Source organism: Rhipicephalus sanguineus, chromosome 1 (assembly GCF_013339695.2).
Source record: "Rhipicephalus sanguineus isolate Rsan-2018 chromosome 1, BIME_Rsan_1.4, whole genome shotgun sequence".
In the NCBI taxonomy this organism is placed as follows: domain Eukaryota; kingdom Metazoa; phylum Arthropoda; class Arachnida; order Ixodida; family Ixodidae; genus Rhipicephalus; species Rhipicephalus sanguineus.
The window spans coordinates 133,021,832-133,046,194 of NC_051176.1; the positions used below are offsets into that span (position 1 = coordinate 133,021,832).

Here is a 24,363-nt window from a genome sequence, read left to right on the forward strand (position 1 = left end):
GCATGCTGCACCACGCCTCCGATAAGGGACAGCGCCACCGCAGCGTCACCGGAGGCTTACGTCACCGACGGCGGTTATAAACCCGAGCTGCTAAGCTCGGAGGTTATCATTCCTTCGCCACCCGACTAAGCGCAGCGTCGCTATGCTCGCCCCGCTGCTACTACTACGTTAATAAACAGTCGTTATGTTTTATGTTGGGATGCGTCCTTCCATCGACACGGCATCCCACAGTAGTCTACCACTATCCCTCAAGAGGAAGGTATATAACAGCTGCATCTTACCGGTACTTACCTACGGAGCAGAAACCTGGAGACTTACAAAGAAGGTTCAACTTAAATTGAGGACGACGCAGCGAGCGATGGAAAGGAAAATGATAGGTGTAACCTTAAGAGACAGGAAGAGAGCAGAGTGGGTCAGGGAACAAACGGGGGTTAAGGACATCATAGTTGAAATCAAGAAGAAGAAATGGATATGGGCCGGGCACGTAGCACGTCGGCAGGATAACCGGTGGTCATTCAGGGTAACTGACTGGATTCCAAGAGATGGCAAACGCGTGAGGGGGAGACAGAAAATTAGGTGGGTAGATGAGATTAAGAAGATTGCAGGTATTACGTGGCAGCAGAAAGCACAATAATATCTGGGGTTTAACGTCCCAAAACCACGCTATGATTATGAGAGACGCCGTAGTGGAGGGCTCCGGAAATTTCGACCACCTGGGGTTCTTTAACGTGCACCTAAATCTAAGTACACGGGCCTCAAACATTTTCGCCTCCATCGAAAATGCAGCCGCCGCGGCCGGGATTCGATCCCGCGACCTTCGGGTCAGCAGTCGAGCGCCATAACCATTAGACCACCGTGGCGGGGCCAGCAGAAAGCACAGGACCGGGTTGATTGGCGGAACGTGGGAGAGGCCTTTGCCCTGCAGTGGGCGTAGACAGGCTGATGATGATGATGATGATGGTATTGGAGTGCGGTTTTTGCGAACCGATTTTCACCCCGCGACGTTTGATACGAACGTACGCTAGCGCACACGTACGAACAGGTGCTGCCCGCGATGTCGTGGAAGACACGGCAGCCCCGCGGGCGAGGGCATGCGCGCTGCGCGACCATCAACGTCTTGCCTTCGAGATTGTGCCTTGCCTCCGTCTTGCCTCCGAGATTGTGCACCCGAATCTTGGAGACCGTTATGCGCCTTCGCGTTTAGATTGCAGATGGCGTTGACGTCGCGTTTCTTTTTTTTTTCTTTTTCAACGCGTTCACGCGTGCTGCTGTGCTCGAGGCAGCAGCGTCTTTGTACTGCGTTAACACGTGCCTGCTACGTTGATGCAAGCCATGTCCTCGCAATCAGACGTTCTACAAAACAAAGACTGAAACTAGGACTGCGGGTTCATCATGAAGTCCCATGAAAGGTGGACGAAGACCCCAAGAGACGAAGCGGACGGTCTTGGCGAAGGAGCTAGGCCTCGCAACGTATGCGCACACCTGACAACTCTCCGATTTGCACGGGAGACTCCCGAATTTTGAGCAAACCTCCCGATAGTGCGGGCACGGCCGTAAATCTCCCACAAAGCGCCCCCAACGCCACCGCGATAAGAAAATAACAGCAACAAAGGACAGCGCTTCTAAAGTTTTCTGGCCTTCATATATCTCGCGTGCAAAGCGGTTTTTAACTTACTTTCGCCGCAGTACTCTAATGTCATGCGAGAAAGCGTAGTACGATTAGGAAGGGGTTACTAGCGGTCACGCGTCACAACACATCTGGTTCATATTACACACGCGCGCACGCACTGTATATTTACGAGTACAAGTATGATCGCTGGTGTCTAAAAAGTTTACTGGCAATCATTCAGAGCTGTTGATGACGTTGCTGCGGCCCTGAGAAACACTAAATCAAAACGTATGCCAACTTTTTATTGTCGCATACTAATTTTCCATGTTTCTGGTGATACGAATTTCGGATGATACGAATATTTTTGGTAACCCCGCGAGATTCGTATCACCGAGGTTTTACTGTACGTGCCGGCGAAGTTATCTCTCTTTCAATGAAGAGCTTTCTCACTAAGGAAGTAGATTATATTCACTTCTTTTTACAGCGAAAGCTGTTATGAGATCACAACAAGGGCCGTTTTTGGCGCCGTAGTTGCCCGCCGCCGCCCGTGTCCGTAACCACTATCGCGCGATATAAGAAAAAAAAAAACGAAATAAGAAAAAATATCCAGGATGGAACGAGGTTCGAACCTGGGCCCTCTGCTTGGGAGCCCAGTATTATTCGACCTCAGAGCCATGCCGGTGCTTCAAAGTGCTTGCGAAAAGACCCTATACACGCTTTATATCCGGAATGAACCACATTAAGATATGTAATGTATTGTGGTAGAAGAGTAAAATAATAACCGGGCGTCACACAACGCGAATTCAGTAACTAAGCGTCACACAATGCGAATTGCGCAACGAGTGGGTTGTGGAATGCTTCCAACCAATTACAAATGGCTGTGTCATAATTCTTCATCGTCATCAGCCACAGCATCGACAAAGTGCACATAATGTCTTACAGGTGTTCAGCGGGTACCACGGTTCTCCGCAGATTGACGAAAAATTGCATAGTGACCGCTTTCCTACTTCGCAACAATTATGATGATTGATAGCGTAGTGGGTTGCTCTCAAGTGCACTTCTATTGGTTGCCAAGGAAACCCATAAGACTCCGATTATCCATTTCCTCAGGGTCTCAAGAGAGTTAATTACCTTTCTTTCTTTCTTTCTTTCTTTCTTTCTTTCTTTCTTTCTTTCTTTCTTTCTTTCTTTCTTTCTTTCTTTCTTTCTTTCTTTCTTTCTTTCTTTCTTTCTTTCTTTCGTTCTTTCTTTCTTGCTTTCTTTCTTTCTTTCTTGCTTTCTTTCTTTCTCACGTTAACGTATGTTATAAAGCGTGGTGGGGGAGTTTAATAACGACCGGGCGTCACACAATGCCAATTACGTAACTAGTGGGCCGTTTAAAGGTTCCAACCCATTAAAAAGGACTCAGTTATAATTCTTCATCGCCATGAACCGTCGCATCAACAAAGTACACATAATGCCTTACAGATGGTACCTGGCTTCTCCGCAGAATAACGAATAATGTCGTGGTGGGTGCTTCCTACCTTCACAAAAATATATGATTTGTCGCGTAGTGGGCACGTTGCTAGTGTGCTTGTATTAGTAGCCACAATAGAGTTTATAACGGGCTCTAGAAATGCCGCTCTTCTAACTTTCGCTGTGACTGTGCTGCGCTTTCCGCGCAGGCCTGGCGTTTCTTTGGAGAACTGTTTTTAATGGGTATAATGTATGCATCAAACGTGATGCAACATCACGGATGCTGCTGCCACAGCGGGTTGCATCGCAAGCGATTTCCTCATCGTTCACGCGCATTTTTTTTCCACGCTTAGTAGTTCCAGAGGCGCATAAGTGATTCGGATTACAGAAAATTACAGATGTCAAGACAACAAAAGCCACTGTGATAGCAGTGCGGCCGGTATTATATCGGCAGATGAGCATTAGAATGATGGCTTTCAAGTCTTATTTTTATTGCCCAGTTATGCTTAAAAGCGTAAGCGAAGAAGAAACGTCAATGCTAATTTCTTGGAAAAAGTCCAGATGCTTTCGACGTAGAGAAGTATGAGTCAGTGGACAAGGGTCAGGCGGTCTACTCGAGTAATGGCACACTTCAGCCCGGTATATGGGCCGAATGTACGGCGCTTATAGGAGTAGCCGAGGAAATAATCTTGTATTGTAGTTTTACTGATGCTTCATAAGGCTTTTGAAGGACGCGCTTGCCCACCGCAGCATCTGCGAGAGTAGGTAATTATTTCTGCCGCTGTGGGGATGGTTTTCGTGGTCATTGTTATTGAGGTGCTCGTTTGGCCGCCTCCATTTTCGCCTCCAGCGTTCTAAATCTGCTTCGATATCACTACAGCTGATAGCAATGAAGTGTTTCACTCTTTCAAAAGTCACGTGACAGTTTATGTTTGTTTGTCTATGTTTGTATACGTGGTGCACATTCACCGCTAAATCGCACTGCGCATGACATTTCAGGCTCCCGATAGCAGCAGCTACGTTGGAACGACAGCTCCCTTTGTGCAATTAACGCTGTTCTGCTCGGTGGCCTGCACTCAGTGGTCGATGGCCCCTTCTCAACGGTTGTTAAAGACAGCGCCTTTGAGCAACGCTCAGTTCGTTCTCGGCAGATAGTGCTTCTGGCCCACTGACACAACCCGCCTCGTTTACATCATGAGAGATAGAGAGGGCGGACATGGAAGGCAAGGCAGTCAGTAGAAACCGGTTTTCCTGAGGCAGTCAGATAACAGTGATCATTTGCTCGAAGCTTACCCCATCGCAGAGCTGTGTAGTTATTCGTATCTTTCTATGTTGTTCCGCTGTTTTTCGGTTTTTCGGCAGGTCGCACTGGCTGCCTTGTTCCTTGTTATGGCACAGGCATTCTTGCAGCACTTGTTTAACCGCTCAAAGCGGCCGTCGTGGCATCGGCGTGCCACCAGACGCTGTGGCGCCAACTTGAAAAAAGGGAAAGCGACAACGCTGGCTAGACGGCTTATCGTGCACGAAACCTGAAGCAACGGCGCATAATGAGCGCTCGGGAAGAGTCACGAAAGCGACCATTGTCGGTCAAATCACGCGCCCGCTTATTCTTTACGGCGAGCACGAGTTCACTGCTCAATAAAGAAACCGACGGAACGTGAGAGACACCGTGACGTTCGTCGAGCCCGCTGTTCTCAGGATGCGTGGCACGCGGTCAGTCGGTATTCAAAAACCCACGAGAGAGTGAGAGCTGCGCAACATGGACCGAAAGCTATCGATGTTATACAGGAGACTCAACGCCATGCGGAGGAGAAGACCGTGGTTTAGCACTTTGAGGCCATGCGCGGCTGAAAAGCCATAGTTTCGAATACTGGAGGGGCACGCGTCATCGGAAATGCTTAGCGTAGAAGCGTTTCAGCCCGCTTTCGGCCAATGTGATAGAAACGGCGTAGTATTTCTAATAAAAATCAAACTGAAACTGCTTACGAGTTGAGTTCCTCAAACATGCTGTCGCCCTGTGGGGACCGTAGGCACAGGCATCGTATAAGCAACAATGCAATTTTTTAAGTGCATTCGCGTGCAATTTACCGCAATGTAGCATAATCATAATATTGCCTAAACTATACCAAAGCCTGATTGGCCGCAGAGGCTCCTGATAAACGGCTCCCTTATTTATTCATGACTATGACACGTGACCAACAAAGCCAACGGCTCTGTGTACAAAAGCTCGGTCCCTTTCGTTAAGTTGGTTTAGTTACATTGGGGAAGTCCGCTGGTAGACCATCTCATCAAGGTCATTTGCGAAAGAGCACAATGAAAGCCTCCATACCTAGTTTCACTTTCCAGTTAACACCGCTACTCCAGTGTTTTCCGCTCCGGTGTCGACATTGGTCACAGTTATCGGCTGACCGTCGGCGCCGGAAGACGCTGCCAACTGTTCGGCCAGCCTCTCAGACATGACGCACGCCGGTGGTTCCGCCTTTCCGAGGCACTGAACCACTCTTTCCCAACGATCGTTATCGAAGGTGAAAAGGGCTGCTCCCACTGTCTTCGCTTCTACCAGACAGGGCTCTTGATGCGGTCCAAGCTATGTGCCATGGATGGCTCTGGGGTGTTCGGACGAGTCTTTGACAGCCTACACCAAATGACGAGCGGAAGCGCAGTCTCCTGGGACACTCATGCTTTCGCTGCAGCTGCCGCTACTGCACTCGTAGTTGTCACCGTTTGGTATTTGCTGCAGAAGAAGAGGACATTCAGCGACTCCAGGAAGGTTCGTATTTTTGCCTCGCTGAGCGATCAAAACGGTATTTATTTTCCCATCAAGGGTCTGTTTGTATATGCACAGTCGAGTGCACAGCCATGACAGTAAGGTTGTGGACTCGGATATTTCGAATGTCCGGTTGCACATACAGCCTCAGCCACGTACGGTGATAGCACGTTTTTTTTTTCTTAAAATACCGGTATAGCGCAACAATAGTTTAGATTGATGCATATGCCCAAAACATTAGTGTGACAACCCTACACATTACAACCAACAGAGAAATTAAGGACACGTTATTTTTGCCCCACGGTGCAGCACATGGTCTCCGCTCTTTGCTCCAGAGTTCGCTCTAACAAGGTTACATTACGATGTTACTGCACTATTATTTACCCGCCATGGGGCTAAACGGCGCTCCTAAGCATGAGGAAGCGCGTACGATTCCCGGCCACGGCGGCAGCATTTCGATAGGGGACGAAATGCACAACCACCCGTGTACTTATTAGGTATTCGATGAGCAATTCCAGACGGTCAAAAATAAACTGAGGCTCCCCATTTTGGCATACCTCATATTCATATCTTGGTTTTGATACACAACACTCTGGAATTTAATTTTTAATTAATACCCACAGGAAAGCGCATCAACTCCGCGTGTACGTACGTTCCGCGACGCCATTGTGCCCGGCTTGCAAGACCTGTGCTGATATCGAACATTGTTTGCTTAAATGCAGTGAACTTGAGAAATACCGTCAATGTTCCTTTGAAGCGCTCCAACGTTTGGGCTCGCCACACGACAGTGTAAATGATATCGCCTTTCCGCGTGGTCACTGGACATCCAGGAAAGAGGTGTCGCGGCTACTTTTGAAGTTTTTAAACGTTACAGACCTCGCACGCGACTGGTGATGTGTGACACTTTTGTTTGGGTGTGGTGTGGTGATATGGGGGTCCGGCAAAACACTGTATGCGGGATAGCTCATAGGCCACCGGCATGTGTACTGTTACGTCGCGCTGCGAGCGACTTCTTGGTAGGCTGCTAGCACTTCGCTTTAAAAAGGACATTAGTTCAATATAATCTAAAAGGAAGAAACCGGGCGGGGGCAATTTCCTGCAAATTTAGCAAGGCTAGATCCGCCCGCAACCTACAACAACCTCATCATTATCATCATACATCAAGGTTCATAATCTACCCATCACATTTGAAGAACGTGCTCCAAGCTTTATTACAAGTCCAACGCCAATATCGCTATTCACGTTTTTTTTTAAATGCAGGATTGCTTTTATAAGCCAATCACTTAAATGCTTAAAGTGAACTTTGTTGTACCTGAGAGAGAAACTTATGTCACAGTGACTTTTGCAAGCGGAAGCTTAATTGCAAGTCTAGAATTCTGTATGAAAATGCCTGAAAACTTCTAATTAAGAAAATTCGAACGAAACTTGCCACTCTGTACCAAAAAGAGATACGGAAGTTCTGTAGACTGGCTCTCTTGGAGCATCTAAAGTGGTTAAACACGATACATTTCATTAAAGAATTATCTCTCTACGAATTTACAGATTACGCCGAGTAATCCGACGAGAACACCGTCCCCATGCTGCATCCTGGGTACAAAAGATAGGTGCGCGAGCCGCTAATGATTTATTTATTAACCATTGAGAATGTCGCAGATTCGTAGTTTCTGTCTTCCACAACACAACGCCGACACGGCTGCAAGCTCTGCCTTGTCCGGCTACGCATGTGCAGTCCGTGTGCCGTACTTCACCGGAGAGCCTTGCAGAAACCCACGCGCGATGGGGCCTATTGTTCACGGCTTGTGACGCTTTCACATTCCCCTTCCCCAGCACGACCTCTTCGTTCACTTTGTGCTCCAGCAACTAGCCCACCCAGCCGGACTGCATGTCGTTGCGGGACTACACTTCAATGCCCAGTAGTTGCACACCTGGCGAATATCCCACGCACTCGCCTCAACGAGATACAGGCAATGTTCGGTTCCCCTAATTCTGGCCACTCGCACGTGTCCTCGACCTAGTGTTCCACATCTTCGGTGTGAATGTACGTCAAGGTATATGTGAAGAAGAAGGATTGTGAAACTACTGCTGACAAACTTGAGCGCCGCGAGCGAGTATGCGCGGAGGTGTGAAACTGATGGATAATTTATATAGACTTGAATTTTTTAGTACGCCAATAAAGAAAAGTGGTAGATAGCTGAAAGAACACTCTACTTATCGGTTATTACTGGATTCCTCACCGTCAAGACACTTCCCCGTATACGAAGTGTCTCTTGACGGCGAGGGTAGCAGAATCTTGGAAGAATGCTAACATCATCTTAATCCATAAGAAAGGGGACGCCAAGGAGTTTAAAAAAATTACAGGACCATCAGCTTGCTGTCCGTTGTCTACAAGCTATCTACAAAGATAATAGCTAATAGAAATAAGACAACGTTATAATTCAAGCAACCAAAGGACCAAGCAGGATTTTGTGCGGGCTACTCGACAATAGACCATGTGCACACTATCAATCAGGTGATAGAGAAATGCGCGGAATATAACAAACGCCTATATACAGCCTTCATAGATTACGACAAGGCATTTGATTTGGTCTAGATATCAGCAGTCATGCAGGCACTGCAGAATCAGGACGTCGACGAACGATATATAAAAATACTGGAAGAAATCCAGAGCGGCTAAACAGCCACCATAGTCTTCCATAGAGAAAGTGAGAAAATTCCAATAAAGAAGGGTGTCAGGCAGTGATACACGATTTCGCCACTGCTATTCACGCGTGCTTACAGTAGGTTTTCAGGGCCTTAGACTGGGAAGAGTTAGGGATACGGGTTAATGGAGAGTGCCTTGGTAACCTGCGATTCGCTTACGACATTGCAATGATGAGTAGCTCAGGAGACGAATTGCTGCTCATGATTACTGAATTGGACAAGGAAAGCAGAACAGTAGGTCTGAAAATTAATATGCAGTAAAGTAATGTGCAACAGCTCTCGGAAGAGAACAGCGCTTTGCGATATAGTAGCGAGGCACTGGAAGTTGTAAACGAATACGTCTACTTAGGACAGATAGTGCCCGCGGAGCCAACCATGAGACTGAAGTAACTAGAAGAATAAGAGTGGGGTGGAGCACGTTCTCAAATCATGAGTGGTGGTTTACCACTATGCCTCAAGAGGAAGGTATATAACAGCTGCATCTTAGCGGTACTCTCCTAGGGAGCAGAAACCTGGAGGCTTACAAAGAGAGTTCAACTTAAATTGAGGACGACGCAGCGAGCAATGGAAAGGAAAGTGATAGGTTAACCTTAAGGGACAAGAAGAGAGCAGAGTGGGTCAGGGAACAAAAGAGTGTTAAGAACATCTTAGTCGAAATCAAAAAAGAAGAAATGAGCATGGGCAGGGCATGTAGCGCGTAGGCAAGATAACCGCGCTGGATTCCAAGAGAAGGCAAACGCGCGAGGGGGAGACAGATGGTTAGGTGGGCAGATGAGATTAGAAGTTTGCGGGTATAACGATGGCAGCAGCAAACACAGAACCATGTTGATTGGCGGAACATGGGAGAGGCTTTTCACTGCAATGGGCGTAGTCAGGCTGATGATGATGAGCACTTCACGCCGTGATCTACCTGGTACGCATGCAGCAGCTGGTGCCGACAACGAAGCACCGCCGTTCATAGACGCGGAGCTTGGCTTTGTAGCGTCGCAAGTGCCAATGCGCGCCGCTGAACGGTTCAGGCAGCGATGAATCGGTCACTGGCGCTGACAATGCTAAACAAAACAGTCTAAGCAAATTTAAAGATCTGGCAGATCCCACGCACTGTGAGAGTCGATGTAATGCGAAGAAGCCAGCAAAGAGCTCCCTACATCGCCTTGATAGTCATTGTGGCCAATGAAGTCATTCATGTCATGACATCTAGTTCCCTATATATCGCATGTTTATCATGCATGCATGCATGACAAACATGTGATGCGTTTCATATATTATGCTAATGAAACGTATATTCCGGTATGTACTGCAATGCATGAACTGTCATTTACGTTCGTCACGCACTCATGTCATGTCACCAATTTCGGTATATATGCAGTTAACAAAACGGCCGAAAGCGCACCAAGACAGTGTCATGTAAATCATGTCGTACATGACATGCATGTTGTGATATTGATGTTAAAACCTGTCATGTATGTTCGTCATGCAGTCACATTATGCCATATCAACTTTGGTATACATCTATTGAATGAAACGGCCGCGAGCGTACCATGAGCGTCTCATGTAAATCATGCTGTACAGGGCATGCATGTCACGATTTTCATGTTACCACCTGTGGTTTATGTTCATCATACAGTCGCGTCGCGCAACACCAATTTTGGTGTATAACAAGCTAGTGAAACGGCCATGAGCGCAGCATGTAAATAATGCCGTACACGTCATGCACGTCATTATTTTCATGTTAGCACCTGTGATTTATGTTCTTAATATAGCCGCGTCACGCAATAACAATTTTGGTGTATATCCAGCGAGCGAACCGGCCGCGAGCGCACCATGAGCATGGCATGTAAGTCATGCCGTAAATGGCATGCATGTCATGATTTTAATGTTATCACCTGGCATTTAGGTTCGTCATAAAGTCACGTCACGCAATACGAATTTTGGTATGTATAAAGCTCGCGAAACGGCGGCGAGTGCACCATAAGCGTGGCATGTAAGTCATTCCATACATGACATGCATATCATGATTTTCATGTTCCCACCTGTCACTTATGTTCGCCATACCCTCTTGTCACGCCGTACCAATTTTAGTATATATCAAGTTATCGAAACGGCAGCAAGAGCACCCAGACCGTAGCAATTAAATCATGCCGTTCATGACATGCGTGTTTACGACCTGTAATTTATGTTCGTCCCCTCGTCATGTTATGCCAAACCAATTTTGGTATACATCCCATTAACGAAACGGTCAGGAGAGCACAAAGTCGTAGGCGGCCAGATAGATAGGTAGACAGATACGCTCAAAGTCGCAGAAGTTCGCTAAGAAATGCTTCGCGTTTAAAAATCAGCGAACACAGGCTTTAGCTGGGACCTCGCCCTAACACGGATAATGCGCTGGTTCGAGTAAGCACAGCTCATGATGGCGATTTCGTCAAACTTGCGCGTTAGACGGCGCTCATTCCAATATGGCGCCCCCTTGTCGTTGAAATGTGAAAAGTTGTGTAAAGAAAGAAAGAAAGAAAGAAAGAAAGAAAGAAAGAAAGAAAGAAAGAAAGAAAGAAAGAAAAGGAAACCTGTACGTCGGGCACGCCCACGCCAACCTTCGCTTGCCCCCATTTGCATGATTAAAAAAGGGCTCCTGATTTTTTTCTTCAACTACGAAGCTTTCTTGCTCAGAAAGCTATATGGATTTCCTTGTAGCCTTGTGCTACAAACGGGTGGTTGTCAATTTTATCTTTCATTGTAAACTGTTACATACGAATAAGTATAATGAAAGCCACATTTACAAAACATAGGTCTGAAACAGACAGATAATGTTAAGCTTGTCTCATGGCTTCCTTAACGAATTGACGATTATATTCGGCTCAGATGAGACGGGGACCCTAAAACTTCGCGGTTGCAACCGTTCGTTGAATGCCAGCACGGCCCAGTCTTCAAAAGACGGCTACAGTCTAAGGGAAGGTCACAGCAAAGAGACTCGCTGACTGCTATATATATATATATATATATATATATATATATATATATATATATATATATATATATATATATATATATATATATATATATATATATATACGTATTATGTGGCACATGCATATTTATTCTTGCTCAACGTCAGGTTGCTTCTTCATTCTTCGTACGCTGAACCGCTAATTGCCAGGCAACTACTTCGGGATCCGATGACATAAGCTTCTCGGCTCTTCTGCGCCGTTGAGCAGCATTTGCGCTCTCCTTCTCCATGGCGTTACCCACGTGCAAACGCCAGTCAGAGGCGCTATCAAGCGGCACCAGCGCATTGTCAGACGGCGACTGCACAGCGAAGGCGAATAGCTGCGCGCGCCATGACAGCCATGGCTACGACGTCACCCCTCTCGAATGCGCAGAGCAGCAGCGGCGAGTCGCGCGCGCCGGCGCCAGTCTGTCTGCCCGGCTACGACGCCACTCCTTCCGCTCTCCGCCACCAGCAGCGGCGAGCGGCGCGCGGCGGTGGCGGAGAGTGCGTGAGATGCCGGTCTCTCACTGATCCTCGCGCATGCGCAGCACGGCTCATGAGGTACCAAGCGAAATCGGCTCCGGCTAGGCAAGTGTAGCTACCGCTACAAAACATATTTTACGAACACCAAGCACTACTGTGAACATTTCACAAATTTTGGTAGTCGTGCGCGGCACGTGGAGTTTACAAGCGCAGCCCGAAGTTGCAACTTTCTCGAGTGCCCTCTCTTTGTACAGAGGTCCCCCCGTCACGGAGTACTAGTGGTTATGGCGCTCGACTGCTGACCCGAAGGTCGCGGGATCGAATCCCGGCAGCGGCGGCTGCATTTTCTATGGAGGCGAAAATGTTTGAGGCCCGTGTACTTAGATTTAGGTGCACGTTAAAGAACCCCAGGTGACCGAAATTTCCGGAGCCCTCCACTACGGCGTCTCTCATAATCATATCTTGGTTTTGGGACGTTAAACCCCATGGCATGGCATGGCATAGCAAAAACTTTATTATGGTCCAGAAAAACTACGGCCCGAGGGCAAAGCCCGCAGGCTAAGTCGGTGGCTCTGCCCACGTCGGCACCGGTAGAGGCCCCGTCCTCACTCACTTCGGTGGGCCGGGCGCCAGCTGCATGTCGCTAAACAGCAGATTACTGCTATTGACTGATAGTTGACATAAATCAGGAGCGGCGTTTGCATTAGGTGCGCTTCTTGCCACGGGGTGTCGCCACGTGGCAGCGTAGCAACACTAGCACCTGAGTCTTTCAATGCAGGGCTCTGCTAGCGCGCACTGGAGTCACAACGGGAGAGAGCGAGCGCATTTCATGACCCGCGCTCAATCTCATGACGTGCACGGACGTAGCTTCTTATCCCCATGCCATTCCTTCCATCTCTCCCAGCGCACTCGTCGGGATGAGAGAAGAGAGAAAGTGCTTGAAGCGTGTGACACTTTCCTGTAATTCCGCCCGTGCTTGACGGATTCGAGAAATTTTTGCGGCAATCAATTCGCAACGCAACCAACTTCAGATTCTGAGACCATTCGATGATTACTACTTGGAAAAGTGGCTCAGAATCTTTTTAATAACTGGCTTCTCTCTCCTATGTTATCGCTGCGACTCCGCAAATTAACCCCGTGAGCTGTCGTAGGCAAAGTATTCCTCCATGGGATATGACGCTGCAAATCGAACAAGGACGATATTTAAAAGTAGACAATGCTCGTGTTTGGGCTATTCTTTAGTGCCGTCCATGTTTCGATATGCGCTGTCATGTCCCATCATGACCGACCAGCTAGCCAGCAAGAATCGTATTATAATTAATGATGAATTTAATGTTACTAAGCAGTTAATAATACCGCGCGCGACGAGATAGGCTTAAGGTATAGGCAAAAATGACAACCTTAGAGCGCACGTAACGCTAGTCGTGAGTTCAATCTTTTCCGATAGTACCAGCCGTTCCTATGAGCGCCAACCTCGAGGACCAGCTAAAGCCGGCCGGCCGCGAGGGCCCAGGACGCGGCCTCAGCTTAAGGCATCTCAAAATAAAGGTGTTTATTCTTTCATTTTGATCTTACAGGGCCGAATTCTAGCAGCCGCTCTTGATCTTTAAGAGAGCTCAGTTTCAAAACTTGTCTACTATTTTCTTTGCAAGCGTTCAATTTCTTAAGCGGAGAAAAAAAAATAGATTAAAAAAATTTAAAGCAAGAACGAACGTGTCTCACTTCAATCCATCTTTGAAGAATCACATGAAAGGAATATTAATAGGTTCTTTCTTCTCTGTTATTGCGTGTTATAGAGCAGCAGCTTTAACTGAGCGACCACCCGGGAAAGTGTGTAATACGACGGATTGGTCACAGTGTTTAAAGATTTGTTCTGTTCTGTTTTAAAGCACGTCGCCCTCAAACAGTCTGTATACTAGACTTTGCGACGATGAAGCCATGGCAGCTTGCTGCTTTCGCATGACTTTTATCTATTTTACAAAGGGTGTTTGGCGAAGTTCTGATCGCCAGCGATCTCGAAAACATTTTCTATGCTAGAGTCTTCAGTATTACTATATCATATGCTGCAGAACCGAACATGCATTTTGCTCTCGACGTGTCTGGACAGCAATATCAAGAATTGAGAGAGTGTGGCGGGCATATTTTATTCAAATGATAGCTGGAGCGCTATCTCCACATAGCGAAGGTGCAACAGTGGTTATGAGCGTAACGGGGGACAATCTTTTTAGACCGCAGCTCTTAGGCGCCCGTTACGGGTTTGAGCGTCACTGGTCCTCGCAGTAATCGATCGAACGAGCACAGCGAAAGATCTTCTGGCTCGCGCGCTTCGAGTCACGCGACGCTCTCCTTCTTTTTCTGAAGCCGGCTGGATTGCTCTGGGACGTTTGCTGCCGAAACAGAAGAATAAACAATGAAAATAAAAGTTAATAGACATTACAAATAAGTATGAAAACAAGAAAGAACAACTATAAAAATAAATATTCAAGAAGTACAAAATAAAACTAAACAATAGTCTGTAACTGAACGTACAGACATGTCTTTCTCAGATTCTTGGACGCATTTGTCGCCAAATGAAAACACGCGTAGAGCCGAGCTCAAGTGTCGCAGTAGACAGTATCGTAATCAGTCATTTTTTTATCGAATTATGTGAACGTGATGTGGTGGTAGCCTGGCATCTGCATTCAACGAACTCTGTGTTTTTCCAGCACATACACCAACGTTCGGCGCGAGCCATGAAAAACGCGCCACCCGTTTTCCCGAACGGATGGATCCCTGTTGTAGAGTCTGCGCAGCTTCAGACGGGTGAAGTAAAGGCTCTCAACGTCATTGGTGAGTCGTTCCTGCCCAAGTACATATTAAGAGTTGTGATAAGGAGAACGTAAGCACCGTGTGAGACGTCTACGCATTTTGAGCGTGCATTAAGATGTACCTATAGTCATTTCTCGTGTGCATGGAGGATAGGCATGGGGCTCAAGCGATACGGCCCACACAAAAGATAAGGCCCACACACCTGTAAGACCAAAGGGCGGGTAATTTGAGTTATACTGCCACTGAATGCACGTCCTTGCCCACAGTACAGGGCACCGCTTCGACATCCTCTTAAATCAGTGCTTGCGCACGACATCATCTTAATTTTTCTTTAGTTTGTATCAGGCAGCTAGCTGGTCGATGTGGTTGCGGATTGAGAGCAGCCACACATACGAAGACCATGACGAGGCCTGCATCGAGGACGATAGCAGCCTTAGGAAGAAAGCTAGGTAAACTTGCAACGCCATTAGAGGTGGTACTTGAGGCATCCTGCTCCTGGTCACACTTCCGAGCCCAACTGCTCAATTAGTGGAACAGTTGTTCACAAAAAGAACTTGCTCTATATTTACAACCTTGGTTTTGCAAGTGCATCACATAAGAACTTCATAGGTCATTCCGTGATTCCATGTTTACCTCCACTTTATGCTTCTTTTTCTCCTCCTCAAAGGCCTGGAGCTGGTCGCATTCCGCACCGAGGACGGCATTGCGCATGTTATGGATGCTTACTGCCCACATCTGGGAGCCCACTTGGGGGTAATGGGCCGCGTGGTAGGAGACTGCATAGAGTGCCCGTTCCACGGTTGGAGATTCCAGGGAGAGACTGGAGTTTGCACGCACGTCCCATACGCCGTCAAAGGTAAGCCGTGTCCTTTTCGTTTAGTATACCGGATACACGAGAACAGTTATGAAATATTACGCGGAAAATATATAACGATTCACCTTGATATCTGCCTTGACGCAACTTGCCGCGGCAGCTGTAGCAGTATTACAGTATTAGCGTTTTGCTGGTATCGCGGGGTTAGGAGAAGGGCGATGCAATATTTTCCATTTGTCATATACGGCAAAAGTTCCCTTTCGAGCGACCTCATACGAAGCGATATCCCTTAGTAATGGCCACGCCGTAACGAAACGAGCTCTTTTCGTTCAGTCCGGTTTTGCAACAGCTCAGTCAATCTTGACGTTCTGGAAAAGTGAAAGTGGTATATCAGAATATAACAGACTAAGAATAAGGCCATGGTATACTGCCTATGTTACGAGGTGAGACTAGTCAGGGCCCACATGAAGTAATTTACGTATGTTGCTGTCGTTGTCCCTCAGACACTTGTCGCAACCCACCCCGGGAGACCGGCCATGAATCAGACGGTGCCTTAAAAAATTAACTAGCTTGCTGAAGGGATAGGTTTAAAAATGAATAGTTTAGCCGTAACTCATTATGACATAACAAAATAAAACTCAGAAAAAGCCTACATATGTGTGTGGATGAACAGGTGCGATCAAAGAAAGAAACGTTCGAAAAACAAACGGAATTAAGTTACTCTCAACATTCAATTCTTTTCGACCCCCGAGGAATTTACATACAGCGTCCAAAATGGTCCTGTGGCTGAAACCAAGTATGGTAGCACCAAATGAAAGAACCACCGGAACTGACATATTCGAGCCCATCTTTCGGAGGGGTTCTTCTAGTAGTCTCTTCCTATGAATTTCAAACCTGCGGCACGTCAAAAAAAAAAAAAAAAAATTGCTCCACGGATTCACTCTCATTGCAGTGAAGTCACAAAAGGTGACTGAGCCAGACCAGATCTGTGAGTAGGGGGACTCGACATCGTAGCCTTGTAATTTATATTTCTTTCCTTCTAGAGGAACACCATCTACTCTTCAAATGATATCTTAGATAGGATACTTCAAGGCGGCGCACATAAAACAAATCGTCGACGGAAGTGGGTCCACTCAAAGAAAATCTTTATATAAAACAACTTAAGTTTGGCGGCCTCCCCCTCCTGCTCTTTTTTGTAATCAGCAGAAAACCGACTCGCTGCTTCTATCTTGTCGTTGCTTCACCGTTCCCATGAAAATAGCATTATAGCCACACCTTCAAAATTTTGACCTGGGATAAAATAATCAGTTACCCCATTCTTTTGGGCCTCTACTATGGGCGACAGACACAGGCGTGTTTGCTCCTCTGTCCATGAATTTCTTGCATAGTCCAAGGCAATAGCCTGCTAAATTATCTCGAACCCGTATAATTCTTTGCTTATTCCTTCTGTTATTATTACTATCGCTCCAACACATGCGTTTTCATATAAACAGCAGTCCGGACATTTTTAGCTCTCCATGATAGTGTCTTAAAATAATCAACCCATTTCTTGGCCAATCCTCGTAGCGGGTGTAAGCCATGTGTTCGTTGGATGACAATATCAAGAACTATCAAATAAAGAGAGACTTACCAAGTGCGCACAGAATAGAAAATAAGACTTGTAATAGACTCCTGTAAATGCGCCATTAAGACTTTTAAATGCGAAGCATTTCTTAGCGAAACCAAGGCGCTTTGAGTGTTTCTATCTATCTATCTATCTATCTATCTATCTATCTATCTATCTATCTATCTATCTATCTATCTATCTATCTATCTATCTATCTATCTATCTATCTATCTATCTATCTATCTATCTATCTATCTATCTAGCCGCCTACGTCTGGGTGCTCTCGTGATCGTCTTAAAGGGCCCCTCACCATGTTTGACAATTTTCAGCTAACGAGCGCAATGCATACACTGGGCGTTCACGATCACGTCTGCCAAAATTTGCAACGCTACGCGCCGCGGAAATGGGTCAAATTTCAAGGTGAACGCTGCTTGCCATTCCTCTCGCGGGCGCGCGCTTTAGAGAATGAGGGGATGACGTACATGAGAAAATGGCCCTACGTAGATGGTAGTGCTGTGACGTCGCTCCTCTACGTAGACGACTGTGCTCTGACGTCGCCAACAGTACCACGTGACACTGCGATAATTATTTGACACGCCATGTGTAGTTTGTGTAATTTGTTGCTTGAATAGATTAATAAAACTTGAGAGAAATAATGAGACACACAAAGGGCAATGTGTGCGTGTTTTTCATTTTTTTTCGTGAATTGCAGCGAGATGCGGGGCTAATGTGCCTCCCTTTCCCGTGCGTTCGTGTCCCCGCGGTAAGCGCATCGAGCAGACGCCAGCCCTGGAAACGAAAGTAATGTTCTGGCGCGTTCGAGCACTCATTATGCTCACTTATTCTACCGCGTCCAAGTAAACGTTAATTCGGCACTGGCTCATGATACCGCCACTCTCGTGCCCGTAGAAATGTCTCAATTTTCATGCCCGTCCCGCAGAAACAGGCAGTACACCACAGAGAACGCCGACAAAACGCCCACGGCCGCTACATAAAAAAAAAAGGTAGCGGCCGTGCAACGCCGCTCGCGTGCTCGGGCTGGCTCGGGCACGCCATGCGCACGTGGCCATGCATGCGCATGACGTGTTCATGCGTGTGTGCCAAGTGAAGAGGGCAGGGAAGGGATTTGGCTTGCTAAGGCTACACGGGGCGAGTGGCAAGGGTTTGAAACTCGCCTCCTCGCATCATGGTTTCGCGCCGCTACAAATTATTGTTTTTCTCAGCTCGTCCTGAACCGATTTGAAAAATTCTTTCGGCATACTGCTCTTCATTCGGCACACAACAACTTCCAGCGTCTAACTAAAATTTGCTATGTGGCCTGGTGAGGGGCCCATTAACTTGGTGTAGACCAAAATTAGCATGGAAGGGTAAGAGGGTTTGACGAATATGACTGTCTCGTCAAGACATGAATAACGTGAAAATCCTGTCAGGCCTAGGTCAGACAATAAGTTACCATTTAAACGTTAGTGTAGTCGGCGTGGCTGGTAAGCCTACGATGTGCACAGAAGTCCCCCATTTACAAAAACACGTCAATCCACCTCGTAAAGCTTGCCTCAAGGCAAAAAAAAAAAATGCAGCATAGAACTACTGGCTGCCTGCTTCGCATGAAACCGATCCCCACAAGGCCAGAGATCTGCCGAATTTTTTTCTGCGTAGTTCAGACGGGCCCTAACAAAATGTTGGAATCGGAATAAGCCAAATACTAAGGTTACATATTTATAAGTGCTAAATCTGACATTTACACCTATACCAGCTGTTATATGTTATCCACGTTTTAGCTGCAATGTAGGTTTGAGGTGATTTGATGACATACTCCCACTGACAAAAAAAAATTGTTGGAGTAGACTCGCCCATATAGTCAGCAGCAAACAATTACGCATTTCTCGATTCCGCTTAAAGTGGATCTACCTCTATTAGAAAAATAAAAATTCTTGACCTTTTGGCAGGCAACAACCGGTTGTATACACCCATGCGGCGCATCTAGCGTAAATTAAATCTCGTAAAATTAAAGTTGTTGATATAATGCGCATGACAGCAGGTGAAAGGCAAAGAAGCTGTAGAGAGACAGAAAAATGTTGGCAGCGGAGAAAGGTCACTATGGCTGCTTAGGTAAAGATGCTTGCCAGTCACGTGGTCCGTTGTACGGGCGACGCTGAAAGACTCGAAAGTAATTGTTTAACAAAATGCTGGCAACGTGGTTCTTTGCCGTTGCAAAAATCAATTCGCATGGGGCCCCTATGATCCCATAAAGTTATTAGTTGAAACTGTTGTTCTGTGTATTCTATAGCGAAGTGTGCGTTTTTGATACTTACGAACATTTTGCGCCGTACGTGGTCGCCTTACCTTGCCTCGTCGGATATCACAGAACGCAGTTACAGCCGCGTCAAAAGGGCGCCAAACAAAGTTGCAGTTGAAATGGACGTCAATAGAGCTTGAAACATATGGTGCTGATAAAATGGCTAGTGACGCACATATTTCAGCTCCTGTCTGAAATGAGTTCATCGGGGTCGGTACTGAAATTGGGACACAGTATGATGGGGATGGACAGTCAAGCTCGTAAATTGTTGATTTGATGCAAATTCTAGAATACTGGTTTGTACTACATTCTTGACGTCTATCTGCCATTCCCAGTCATTCGTGGCGCTGCAGAGACAGCTTTCCGTATCGTATACATCATTTATTTATACCTTGTTTTGCCTGTGGCCCATTTAAAAGTTCCCATGCGCTCTATTAAGCGTGGGCAGCAAAGGCCCACTTAGGGTTAGAATCATCTTGACGAGCGTTTTCGCACTCTACAACAGTTTATTTGTCCATGCTGTAACAGCTCACTGCAAAAGTTGAAGTCTTAATGAATGTGGTACTTTGCATTTAATCAACCTGATTTTATTTCTGCTTCCGTTTTTGTTGTTTTGTGGCTTCAGTGATAATGCTTTCATGTTCAGCGCCTTAACTTTTGGGGATTCTGAAGGTGCTGATGTTTTTTTTTTCATGTGTATGCATGCGTAATTTGATGCAATTTCACTAAACAAATCACGACGTCTCTTTTTATTACTCATGATTAAAATACTATTGTTGTATCTTTAGTGGCTTGTGTAAGATTGTAAAATCGTTGAAGTTTCAGAGAATCACCATTTTCTTACTGTGTGTTCTCGACATTCCGCTGGCTATCCTGGGAGGCTTGAGGAACCGCCTTATTACCGGGATGCTCTTGCTTCACGCTATCATTCTTTAATCATTTCAGAATTTATCGTATATGGCGAAGTTGGTTACACGATAGTTAGCAACGTTTTCAATTTCGTCCGAACAAACCCACTGCGACCTACTCTCTGTACCAAATGGCCTGTATGCTTTCTGCAGTTCCAGACTTCGTGAAGGCCGCTAAATGGGAGTCGCGCGAAGTCCTCGGCCTGGTGTTCGTGTGGTACCACGCAGACGGTGCGGCTCCTTCCTGGCAGCTGCCTTACGTATCCGAGGTCGAGAAGGGCCTCTGGAAGCAAGAGCACCGCTTCGAGCACACAGTCGAGGCGCACATTCAGGACATCGCTGAGAATGGCGCCGACATTGGTCATTTTAACCAAATTCATCGCGCCTCGTGCTTCCTTACCAGCGAACAGTTCCAGCAAACACTGGGGGACACCTGGTGGGGCCGCTTGGTCAACCACTCCTGGCAGGCAAGCACTCTGGTGGTGCTATGCACCACCTCCATTTGTCCCCAATATACGCAGACAGTTACAAATATCGCATATATTCCAAACAAGGGGGAGTACGGTGTAGAAATACGACGCAATTAAATACCGAATTCTAGCTTTATTACCGTATTTCGTGCAGTTCAACATTGTGACGCTGGCAGCCTGTTTTCAACCACCAGTTTCATTTATTTTCTGCAAGTTTCGTTAAAGATCAATGCCATCAGCAATGCAACTGCGCCCTTATTAAGTTTAATATAGGTAACTTTGCATGACGCTAAAATATGCTGAATAGTGTACGCGCTATTTTGAGGAGCTACTGGCGAACGGTCTTCAATGTTTTCACTAAAGGGTGGCCTTGAAGCACCTTTCTAAGTAATCATTGAATGACATCACTATCAGATACGCTGCCTCACAGATCTCTACCGCAAAATTTCGATTCCTTCAATTATAATCAGTATCGGGTTTCCAATAGCAACATAATTGCGATGAGTAACAAGCCGACGCAAAAGAGAAAAGACGTTCACAGAAAATCAAACGCGATTAGCATGAAACGCATAGAGAGAGGTCGGACACTTCAACCGTTCAGCCAGCCAGAAAATTATTAAAGGTGCTAAGTTGAGGAGGTGAAATTTTAAGCAGCAACGCTCTTAATCTTCAAGTACGGGCTTCAATGCGTATCTTGTGTTTCTCTTCTGGTCTACGAATACATGAAAAAATCTTGCCTATCGATTCGAGAGGTAATGCCAGATGACCTGTTCAGGTCGATTAATTGAATAAACAGACATTAACTGCTTGAGGAATCGCTCAGTCAAGGTGTAGCATAAGAAGCTTTATACTACTTTGCTATTTGTTACAATAGAAAATGGCGAAATAGAAACTTAGAAACATCCGCAGATTAATTCCGCCTCTCAGAAAGCTGTGTCGAAGCTCGCGCTAGTTAGTTCTGTATCTATTGTAGTTAAGATGAGTCAGCCCTATATATATATATATATATATATATATATATATATATATATATATATATATATATATATATATATATATATATATATATATATATATATATATATATATATATATATATATATATATATATATATCTTGTGGTAACGTACATGCTGCGTGCGTCAGCATTGCTGACGGCAGCACATGGCAAGGAACCGCCGTCGACCCTGATAAGCGATGGGCTGACGGTCCGCGCGGACGGTTGTTTCGCGCGCAACTGTACCACGCAACATGTATACGTTGCCACAAGAAATTGGTTCGGTCGTTCTGAAATGCCCTCTACAACGTACCGAAACGCACTTGGCCCTAAAGTGAGTATTAAAAAGTTTACATAATTAATCTGATTTTATTAACTAATTGGGCGCAATATAAGAATACCCTGACGAGCGCCGCATGACGGCGAACCACATTTCGTTGGTTTCCTTCAGCTGCGGTTTACCACTTCTTCTAATATCCTTGCTTCTCTTTACGTGAAACAGCCTGTGTGTGTTTCAAAGTATGATCGTTTAGCATGCTGCCGTTGTCGAGATAAACAAATAGTGCGCCCAGAACGTCCTTTCTGGTGAGGCTCAAACAGCTCAAATCAAATTTTGCGCGATGTGCGATCTCTAGCAACCTATAGGGAACCCAAGTTCAAGTTTGGGCGCTACGCTCGCGCGGCCGAGCTATGCGTCACTGGGGGCAGACGCTGCCCGCGAAGGCGGTTTGTCGCCGGATTTGGCAGCGGTGGAGGCAAGGACACGTGCGCGCATGCGCTCCTCATTCGGCCCGAGCACTGCCATTCAGCAATAGTTACATTGTAACGCACCACACGTGCAATCCGAGAGCTTTGCGCGTGCGCGGAAGCGGGGGCAGCAGTGCTGTGGCCGTGGATATTCCCAGTTTTGATAAGACCAGCGGCCCCGCGCGACGTTGCTTTGGAAGCCTATGCGGACCCTAAGGACTGTTACCGGAGGTCAGCATTTACGATCACAACGAAAGAAGCTCCGTCACCGATTGTACATTCTTCACCAGCCGGATACAGTAGTGTGCTCGATGTCACACACTCCTGCCGCATTTTGTCGCCTTCTTTCAGCATTTTATTAAAGTTATTAAGAGAATAATGGGGATTGGGTGTTATGCCGAGTTTCGTATTGCAATATCCTTTTTTTTATCATAGCTCTGGTTACGTATGCCCCAAGGGGAATGTAAATTTTTATAGACTGCACCAATGCGTTATCTTTATTACTTAAAATCGTAGTTCATATTGTACTCGCTTTGATAACGTTGCTATACGCTACCTGTGGCAGCGACAAGCTCTCGCGGAGCGTTTCTCGTTTCGTAATTCCGAGCTCTCACAGCCAGAAGCAAGATACTCGCTCGTTAAGCGAGAAACTTCTCAAGCTAGATACTCGCTCGGTTGTTTTATGCCGAAATCCCTCCGGCACCAAGTATAACTTATACCAGTACACGCGGAGTGCAGTTTCATCACTGGGGTGCGCTAACGCGCAAATGTGACTACACGTGGCGTACGGAAGTTGCGAAACGCCTGTAGGCTGCATCAAATGGTGGTTTGGCTAGATTCCCAAGATAAAGACCCTCGCCACCTTAAATGTACTACAGGCAATAAACGTTCATGCCCCAATTCTAACAATTGCTTTGCATGTTTTTACCATACGTCCTTGACGATGACGCAACGATCCGCGTCGTACATTGCATGTGACGACCATGCAGAACGTAGAATTGACTTCGCGCAGGCTACCTGGACTCCCCAAGATCACACGGCTTCGGTGGACGTCGCAGCCTGTGTGTCAGTACTTGGAGCCTGCCCCGAGTTCCTCAAGCATCGTGTTCATGTGCTCCAAGTGGGGCCCGCTCTGGTGCTGGTGCGCATGCATAGCCGCCACGGCGATTGCCTCATCGTCCAGTCGCTGACACCACTGGCACCCTTCCGAGTGCATCTTGTCCATCGATTCTACCCTGAGCCCAAACTGCCTTGGATCATCCGGCGTCTGAACGTCCTGGGCTTCAGGCATATGGTGTGGTTCCATCCCAATAGAGTGTTATAGCCTGTTCCAATAGACGGTTTCACACTTCTGAGAGTCCGAATTCGGTGGAGAAGTACAGAGTGGTCCTTTATGAAAGGGAACACGCGGGCGCATGCTCTGGAGGGAGCCTACAGCAGGCGCTTGCCTATCCATTGTGCCTGAAATTTCTAGACGCCAGTACATGACGCGAAACATGGAGGATCTTTCTGTTGTTGCCACTTGCTTGCGCTCAAGTAGCCGCCAATATTAAATCGCCTCTAACTTCGGAAAAATACCTCTATCCTTTAATCAAAGCCGCTTCCTACTCTCACGCACCTCCGATGGGGCGACTTCTATCATGTGAGATAGCACACGCTTTTGCTTCCTTATATCTTGGTTCTTCCGCACCTGCGCCATGTTGGAAGTTCCTCTCGG

General features: G+C 46.6%; 1 protein-coding gene across 1 annotated transcript; it reads left to right on the top strand.

Annotated features, from left to right (window-relative positions):
* The first annotated feature begins 5,644 nt into the window (after positions 1-5,644).
* On the top strand, positions 5,645-23,985 carry LOC119386907 (cholesterol 7-desaturase nvd-like). The gene is made up of 6 exons (XM_049412096.1): positions 5,645-5,834; positions 14,706-14,829; positions 15,476-15,664; positions 20,586-20,899; positions 23,082-23,091; positions 23,636-23,985. Exons 1-6 carry the CDS (start codon positions 5,661-5,663, stop codon positions 23,968-23,970), a joined length of 1,146 nt encoding a protein of 381 aa, XP_049268053.1. The 5' UTR covers positions 5,645-5,660; the 3' UTR covers positions 23,971-23,985.
* Positions 23,986-24,363: the final 378 nt, after the last annotated feature.

What these genes read in the sequence shown, in the direction of transcription:
- LOC119386907 (XM_049412096.1), top strand. Translation starts at nt 5,661, where the DNA reads ATGGATGGCTCTGGGGTGTTCGGACGAGTCTTTGACAGCCTACACCAA. An exon ending in AAAGGCTCTCAACGTCATTG is followed by an intron (nt 14,830 to 15,475) that starts GTGAGTCGTTCC and finishes TCCTCCTCAAAG; the next exon opens with GCCTGGAGCTGGTCGCATTC. An exon ending in CGTCCCATACGCCGTCAAAG is followed by an intron (nt 15,665 to 20,585) that starts GTAAGCCGTGTC and finishes TGCTTTCTGCAG; the next exon opens with TTCCAGACTTCGTGAAGGCC.